Here is a 9458-nt window from a genome sequence, read left to right on the forward strand (position 1 = left end):
TACAGATTGTGCAATATTATTTCCTTAAAATGTTTATATCCTTCGCCACACTGTGGTGCAGGGTATTATGTCTTTGTGCATATGTATGTAACAGGCAAAAGGAATCGAGATAGACCCATAGTTCCTTTTGAGAATATGCATAGAATCACTTTCTGAGTCGATTTACGCATGTCCGTCTGTCCGTCCGTCCGTCTGTCCATGTATTTTTGTGAACAAAGTACAGGTCGCATTTATGATCCGATTTGGATGAAATTTGGCACAGTTCACTTATTTGGGCCAAGGACGAACCCTATTGAAATTGGGAAAAATCGGTTCAGATTTAGATATAGCTCCCATATATATTTTCGTCCGATTTAAGGTAAATGGTGCACCAAAGTTCGTATATATCGTTCGATTTGCACGAAATTTGGCATAAGGTTCTGAATTGAGCCTAGAGTGATGTCTGCCAAGTTTCGTGAAAATCAGTCCAGATTTAGATATAGCTCCCATATATAGTTTCGTCCGATTTTATGTTAAAGATTCACCAAAGTCCCTATAAATCTTTCGATTTGCACGAAATTTGGTATAGCATACAGGATTGAGCCTGGAATGATGAGTGCTGAGTTTCGTGAAAATCGGTTCAGATTAAGATATATATTTCCGTCAGATTTAATGTAAATAAAGTACCAAAGTTCTAATATTGCATAGATCGATTGATTTTAAGTAATTGACGAACCAAGGAACCAATATATGGTTGATAGGAACAAAACGTACTGAAATTAGTATAACCCAACCTGTGACAAGTTTTGTTGAAATCGGTTCATATTTGGATATAGATTCCACATATATTTTCGTCCGATTTTAAGTAAACGGTGCAAATGGTGTTTGTCAAATTGACATGAAATTTTGCACAACGTACAAAATTGAGCATAGAATAACGTAGTTTGGTTTAGAAGTACAGACATAGCCCAACGGCCCAACATTTGTCCCATTGTAACAAACAAATGACATGCTTATAGATTGATACAAGTTGATTCACATTTAGATAAATATCACATATTTTAGTTCATCCAATTTCATGTTAATTGTTCTGTTTAATATACCCATAGTGGTGAAGGGTATCATATAGTCGGCCCCGTCCGACTTTACTACTTTCCTTACTGGTTTTGAGTTTGTTCCTTTAATATGGTTCGAAATTGCATATATAAAATCAAACGTGCTTGTATTGACGAAAAGGCGATAGAAAACCCCTATTTCTGATGGTGTGTGCGACCTTGAGATGTAAACGTCCGCCGCTAGAAAATAAAGCCCTATAATTCAAACATTGTGTGGCGTATTAAAATCAAATAGAGCCTTTAGAGGATCTGAATTTCAACCAGACTGATAGCGATGATAATTACCAGGATATGACTATGGTGCCGAATGTGCCCCATCAAATGCCGAAGCTACCCCGGGTTGGGGCACATTCGGCGAATTTGACTTTTTTTACAAAACTGTAAAATTTTTTAACTAATACTACTTTTTTATATCTTTTTGGTACTATTGTTTATAATTAAGTGTCAGAGGACAATAATCAGCCATAATGTTGTTATATATGTTGAATAAGTACTGAGATATAGAGCTCTAAAAAAAAATTCGGAAGGTGTCCCAGTCTCCCCTACGCACCAAATTTTCGTCTTTGGAATCCAATACTAAACGAAGCAACATCACAAGTTCTACAATCCTATAATCAGTTTAGTCCATTATCTGGATGCGAAAATTCGGCTTCAAAATGTCAGCATCCGTTTTGGGTGGATGCAGTGATTATATCGAAAAATCATATATCAAATCCATGGGGTATTCTTCAACTTGGTCACTGATCACATATGCGTGCGTTGTGTTGTTTAGCCACAAATCGGGAAAGAACAAAAAAAAAAAACTTTTTGGCTTCAACACATTTTCACCCATATTTTTACATTACCACCATCACAGCTTCCAAATTTTGACAAAAACACGTAATTTCATACAAATGAATTTGAATTATATGCAATATGTTCATATTTCACGAGTTATAAGCTTGCAAACCTGAGCTTCAGGGGATTTAATTTCCCATATACCTCACATATTTGCATAGAAAAATCTGCGATAAAAAAAATCTGCAAATTTCCTTCATATACCTGGATGTGGATCAATATTTATAATTTTATCTTATCTCAGTATAAAAAATGCTAGTCAATTCCTTTAAGAAACGTATCCAATATCCTGTAAATAGCGAATAATAGGTTATACCTTTATTTGGCTAATGATATAGAATATCAAGAATATATGGGGAGCCTACATTCGCCTAATATTGGATTTATTAATAATGAATATGTTGACCATTTGTAGGGGAAGTGCCAGAAGAAGTAGACCAATAGGTCCCATCTTGAACTAAGCTTGGAATAAATATTGAGATGTGTCGAGAGTTATCGTGCGCTCCAACCGGCCCGACAGACGGACGGACGAACATTTGTATCGACTCGAAATTATCTGAAAAGGATTTAGTCCAAAGAAACATTGGGTCTAATATCAATATTTCGATGAGGGACACTTTTGCCGTATCACAGTGTATATACCATGGTTTCGTTACTAGAGGTATGAACCTCCCACCAACAGATACTTTTCTGCACAATGCATCGGGAACGTAATCAAGTGCATAAATTCTTGAAATTAGTAAAATTCGTTTTCGTTTTAGCCATGTTTGTCATTTATTAGTAGAATGTTTCAATATTGAATGAACTAACCCCATTTTTTACAACTTATGTTTCTGAATTTCGTCTGAAAAGAATAAAAACAACTAATTAAATTTTGATGCAAGTATAGCCGTATTTACATGTTCCTGTTTAGTATCTCGTGGTACAGAATATAAAAAATTGAGTATTTTTCTAGTTCAATTTTTAAAAAAATCTGTACAAAAGAAGATATTTTGTATTTTTTTACTCCATTTACATTTACTTAATATATCGAATCACCATCTGAAATTTATCTCTAGCAATATAGAATTCTTTGTTGTTTGGGTCCAATTGAATTATGTCGTTCGTCTTTAAGTGATTTTATTTATAAATTCTTCTTCTTTGGTGATATATTTTTGCCGTTTGTCTTTTGTGCGTATGTATATGGCTGTGTGTGATTTTGATTTGGGCCGGTCAAAGGTGACAGACAAAACGGCTATATCATTTCTTGAACACCAAAAAAAGAATGGAGGAGTGTGCCACTCACTCATTCACTTGCCGCATATTTAACATGGGTGCGTGTGTATGTGCGTGTGAATGCCTTCATATATGGCAATATGTTTTGTCTGTTATGCGCCACTATTTGCGCCTTGTTACACACTTTGAGGCAGGCAATGTTGTCATGATTTAAGTACTGAAATTACGCTTTAAATAACATCTTTTGACAGTGATGGAAATTTATGCCGGAATACCAATTTCCTTCTGTGATTTTTTTGTTCATCGTTCTATAGTTTCGTCATCCAAAATGTCTTTGTTTTGTGTTTTGGTAACAACAATAGCAGGGTTGAATTAAATGCTAGGCACCATTGTTAGCGAATTGTATCATACGTTGGTGATTTAATGATGTTGTCGAACGAAAAAAATAATTGCGTAGACAAATATTATAGAATCGGAATTTTTTTTAAATCATTGTTTCGAACTTTTGCAAGACACTATTGAAAAATGTCATTAGAATTGTATCATATAACATACAAATGTGTTATGGAAATATGTACCCATAATATAAATATCAGTGGGGGATTTTCGAGCTTTTAATTATATTTGTATTAACCAAAGTCCAAAGTCGACTATATGATACCCTATCCCACTTTGGGGTATGCTAAATGCGTTCTCTTAATATCCTTTTTGTAAACTTCAATTACATTTATACGGATTTTAACAAGCTTGAGAAAATTTCCCTTATAATGATTCCGGTTGTATGTGTACATGCGAGCATCTTTGGTGCAACCTTGTTATGAAGCAAGACCAAACTAAATATGTGATCTACACTTATATATATAAAGTAACATGAATCAATCCACATCCATGCCATTCATTTCATTTATATGAAATCGTACAAAAATATATAGGAGATCTATATGTAAACCTGACTCGATTTACCCCCCATTCGGTATGATGTAGTCCAGCGCGATGTGGAAAAATGCATGTCAATTAGAGCGACAATAAACTGAATTCTATCGAAAATGTAGAAGGAGTTATATCACAATCTAAGCCGATAGGGAAACTTTAATCCCAATTTTCGTATCTAAAAATTTACAAACATAACGTTAGACTTCATTAAAATCTCAATTCGGAACGCTATGCGAAGTTTCGTGTTAATCGAACCAACTTTATCTTTTTGAGGCACAATTTCCATGATATCGACCAAAAATATACATGGGAAACTTATTAAATCTAAATCAATTTCAACAAATATTATTCTAGACCCGATTGCGACAAAACTTAACACACCTCATCTGGGCTGGCGCACCTATACTGGAAATCGGACGGAACTATATATGGCAGCTACATCTATATCAGAATCGACTACAATATCAGTGAGCGGAGCAATATAGTCAGACTGGGCCGACCATATGATACCCTACAGAACTACCACGGAACACCAACATTCTGTGGATTAATATTCCGTGCCGAGGTGAATATTTTCGCTATAAAATAAAAATTTAGTCACTTTAGTTTTTGGTTGATTTGACCTTCGGAATATTGACCGATCATCATATAAACAGCCACTACTCCTTAATCTTTCAGGCCTATGTCCTTCAGAAGTAAATATATACGTCCAGAATAAAGTTTGTGTATTTTTTCCACAAAAGTCTGAGGCCAATTGACCCGCATGAAATTGAACGAACTTGAATATGTTATCATTTTCGTGCAAATCGAACGATATCTACGGACTTCGGTGCACCATTTACATAAAATCGGACGAAAATATATATATGGGAGCTATATCATTTTCTGAACCGATTTTCACGAAACTCAGCGCACAGCACCATTTACATAAAATGGGAGCTATATCTAAATCTGAACCGATTTTCACGAAACTTAGCACACATCATTCTAGACTCAATTCAGTACGCTATGCCAAATTTCGTGAAAATCGAAAGATATTTAGAGAGCTATATCCAAATCTGAACAGAATTTCACGAAACTTTGCACACATCATTCTAGACTTTATTCAGTACGCTGTGCTGAATTTCGTGTAAATCGAAAGATATATAGGGACTTTGGTGCACCATTTACGTAAAATCGGACGAAACTATATATGGGAGCAATATCTAAATCTGAACCGATTTTCCCCAATTTCAATAGAGTTCGTCCTTGGGCCAAACAAATGAGCTGTACTAAATTTCATCCAAATCGGAGTATAAATGCGACCTGTATTTTGTTTACAATTTAACACCAACAGACGGACAGACGGTCGGACATGCGTAAATCGACTTAGGAAGTGATTCTATGCATATTCTCAAAATGAACCATGTGTCTATCTCGTTTCCTTTTGCCTGTTACAAACATATGCACAAAGACATAATACCCTGTACCACAGTGTGGTGAAGGGTATTACAGAGTTTTTGGTCCTTTTTTTCTTTATATATTAACGGATTATTACCAGAATCAGTAGGGATCTTCTTTGGTCAGAACTCATTCTGCATGCAAAATTTCGTGACGATTTGTTCATAACTGTGGTCTGTATCGTGTTTACAAATTATAATTTACAGATGGACGGGCACACATGACTAGATCGATTCAGCTAGTCGATATATTGCGATCGATATACTTAAAGCTGGGTTTGGGACCAATATTTCGCTGCGTTGCAAACTTTTGGGCCTGCACAAGGCTATAGTACCCTGACAACATAGTTGTGTAGGGTATAAAAACTTAGTACACGTTATGATATACTCAATTTGATACCATATATAAAATATCGTCTTTAAAGAAAATCGGTCGAAATTATCTATATATCTATAACCTAAATCAGAAACGATTTTTTATCAATTTAAATAGTATTCGCCTCGGGTCAAATTAATGAGCTGTGCTGTCCAATATGGGGTTATGTCAAAATATGGATCTATATTAAATATTTTCTGAAAATAAAATATTTATCACCTTACAAATCCGGAAATAAATTGCTGGATCTTTATATGCGTGCTATGTTCAACTACGAACTATGTTCAACTACGAAAGTAAAAATATTTACTCACCCATAAATCCTAATGGTCCAAATGGTAACAATGGAAATTTTCCCTGATTGCCAAGATTTTGTATTTCTTCACGTGCGGCAGCCATTAGCCAAATATTCGGTGGCATACCCATCAAATGCGGCAAATGGTCTAAAGCTCTTTGCGGTAGTTGAGAGTGGCCATTGCGTGCTGTTAAATCCATGGCTTGAGAAATTCCAGATTCCATAGTGTCATTACCGCCGCCACCACCAGCCTCACTCTTTTCATCGGCATCTTCAAATTGACGTTTATCCAATGGGGTAAGAGATGAGGTATTTTCCCGTGAATCGTCTGTACTCTCCATTGTCATGTATTCATCAAAATCACCCTGCGACGACTCCGAACGTTGACCAGAATATTCAGAGGTTGTGGAAAAATCAAAATTCTCAGAGTTTCCTAGGGATTTATTGGAATTTTGATCCTCCAATATGGCGGCCTCCATGTGGGCACGTATACGTTGATTGTGTTCAGCAATGGCTGCAGCCATTTCACTGGAAGCACCGGGAATTTGTGGTGCTCCGCCCGAACCATCGTCTATAGTGTGGATGCGTATGTGTTGTTGTAAAATAATACCATTCGAGAATTTCTGATGACACACCGGGCATTTGAATTGTGACCGCATTGGCGGCTTAATTTTGTGTATGCTCATGTGGGCCTTGAGATTTCCTTTGGTGGCAAAGGCACGACCACATATTTTACAACGAAATGGCCGTTCCCCGGTGTGTGTACGAATGTGCATTTGCAGGGAACTTCGACATGACATGACCTTCTGGCAAAATATACATTGATTGGGATCAGTGAGTTTATTTTCTATGTTATCTACCAGCTGTTGTAGCTTCGAGGTTTCCGAAGTGGTATCTATTTCGATTAGATCTTCCCATGATTTATCTACATAGGTTTCAACTTGTCCAAAATCACCGGTTAAATGTTCTAAACTGCTGTTGCGACTTAACGAAGAAGATCGTCGAAAATGTTTAGAGAGATGATGTTCATCCGCCACCGTGTCCATGCTGTTGCCGGGGAAACTTTTTCGAAATTCCTGTGGTGGTGTGGAACTGTTGGAGTTGCGTTTTCTGTGAGAGCTGTTACGTTTTGGTGTGATTGATGCTAAGGGTCTTTCTGGTTTATCGTTTGTTAACTGCTGGGGTGGTAACTGGGGCAACGGCAGTGGTTGCTGTTGTTCGATTCCTGTGGGTTCCATTAAAGCTTGTGGTGTTTTCACTCTCACCAAAGGTTTAGGTTTTGGCTCTTCTTCCCGACTGGGCGGCTTACTAAGATCTTCAGGATGATCAATTGTGGATTTACAATTTGAGGATGTTAAATCTCGAGGTTGTTCCTTAGATTCCTCTTCGTGTTCTTCTTTGGTTTCTTCTGGAGTTTTTGTTCGTTCCCGTTCCGCTGTATCCTTAGGTTGTGTTTTCTCAAATGGTAGTGGCAAACGAATTGGCATTCCTAAGAGCCCAGGTGGTGGTGGCGGAGGAGGGGGATGTGGATGTGTTTGCGGCGCTGATGTTGGTGCTGGCGAATTCATTGCTGTGGGAGGCATTTCTAGAGGTGGTCCCACACCGGGTGGCATTAAAATGGGCGGGTATATTTGTGTATGCCTTTGATAATGCACCTTCAGATTTCCTTTTGTTGTGAATTTACTACCACATACATTACACACAAATGGCCTCTCCCCGGTGTGGGATCTCAAATGGATTTGCAGGGCAGAAAATGAACCGAAAATCTTACCACAATATTTACAACGATGTTTGAAAATTTCTCCCCTGCCCTGGCCATCCTTCTGCTGATATTCATATTCATCTTGCATTTGAGAGGCATGTAAACTTTGCGAAGCAGAATCGAGAACCTCTTCCGTCCGACGCTGTAACATTTCCAAACAATTGGTTTCACTTGGCGGGGGTATGGGATCATGATCGGTAATAATAGTTGAAGCCAATGACGAGCTTATGCCGCTCAGTAATGGCTGATAATGGGGTGGTGATTGCACTTTGTCTATGTCCTTGGAATTTTTCATAAATTCTTCTTGATCAGTCTTGCTGTTCAGATTCTCCTCCTGTTTTGTGGGCGACTTGTCACGTGGTAACAGATCTTCCGAGGAATTTCTTCTTGTTGTGGATTGGGTTAAATCTATTTGACAAGAATTGTCGTCATCATCATCATCACCGTTCTCGTTTTTGTTTGCCATGTTCTTAAGTCTTTGTTCATGGATTTCTTGGCGCCTCTGTTCCTCCTCCTCCGCCCTCATTTCTTCCTCCTCATCTTCAATATCTTCCGCTTCATCTTCCCCCTCACGATCCCTACGTTTCAATTGACTTTGTAAATGTTGTATAAATTGTAATTGCATTAAATGTTGCCGCTGCAAGATGGCTGCCAAATCGGGAGTGGGAGTATCACCAAAATATTGGGTATTGGCCAATGCCGTGGCCGCAAATTGAGCCACTGCTACTTTGGTATGTTGTAGGGCTTCCAAGGCCACATGGCCCTTTGTGGCCAAACCATTTGGCAATACCGACAGATCCAAAGCTTCTTCTTTGAAGGCTTTTCCCCTGTCAGTGGGTCCATTACTGGTCTCATCTTCCTCATCCACCACCTGTCGGATTTCATCATTATCACCTTTAGAATTTTGATTTATGGCCAATGGAGTACGAGAGCTTTTCAGTTCTTCGTCACGTTCCTCTGATGGAGTTTCACTTTTATGGGACATTATATTGCTATCATTGTCATTGTTATTGCTATCCGGATCTAAATCTTTGGTTAATGTTGGCGGGCTCTCGGGAGAATTGGAATTGGCACTGCTGTTGTTGTTGCTGCTGTTCGCCGTACTGCCACCACCACCGCGATAGTTAATACGATTGTGAAATATCGAACACATGGTGTAAGGAGGGTCAAATATATATCGCTGGGGGCTTAGGTGATGTTCGAGATGTTATTGGAGATCCATAGAGTCTGTAAAAATCCAGAAGATAATAAAACTCATTAGAGAAACAAACAACAGCAAGAGAATATTATTAGATAAACCTCACGATAATGGAAAATTTTTCGAAATGCAAAAAAAGACCATCTCTAAATATGTGTAAAACCAAATTTGACCCCATCACATTAGTGTATAATTTTAAATAACAATTGGCCTATTACATATCTGAAGACCAAATGCATACAGCCATTCAGTCCAATGACCACCAAAAACACAACACAAAATAATCAAAAACAACAACAAATCATTAAT

At 37.7% G+C, this 9458-nt stretch overlaps 1 protein-coding gene across 1 annotated transcript; it reads right to left on the minus strand.

Moving 5' to 3' along the window:
- Positions 1 to 6200: 6200 nt before the first annotated feature.
- Positions 6201 to 9104, minus strand: LOC133332642 (homeotic protein spalt-major-like). The gene has a single exon (XM_061541029.1). The coding sequence runs from the start codon at positions 9102 to 9104 to the stop codon at positions 6201 to 6203; it is 2904 nt and encodes a 967-aa protein (XP_061397013.1).
- Positions 9105 to 9458: the final 354 nt, after the last annotated feature.

Source organism: Musca vetustissima, unplaced genomic scaffold (genome assembly GCF_032173495.1).
Source record: "Musca vetustissima isolate MV318-11 ecotype Yass unplaced genomic scaffold, APGP_CSIRO_Mvet_v1 utg114821, whole genome shotgun sequence".
NCBI classification, from domain to species: domain Eukaryota; kingdom Metazoa; phylum Arthropoda; class Insecta; order Diptera; family Muscidae; genus Musca; species Musca vetustissima.

What these genes read in the sequence shown, in the direction of transcription:
- LOC133332642 (XM_061541029.1), bottom strand. Translation starts at nt 9,104, where the DNA reads ATGTGTTCGATATTTCACAATCGTATTAACTATCGCGGTGGTGGTGGC.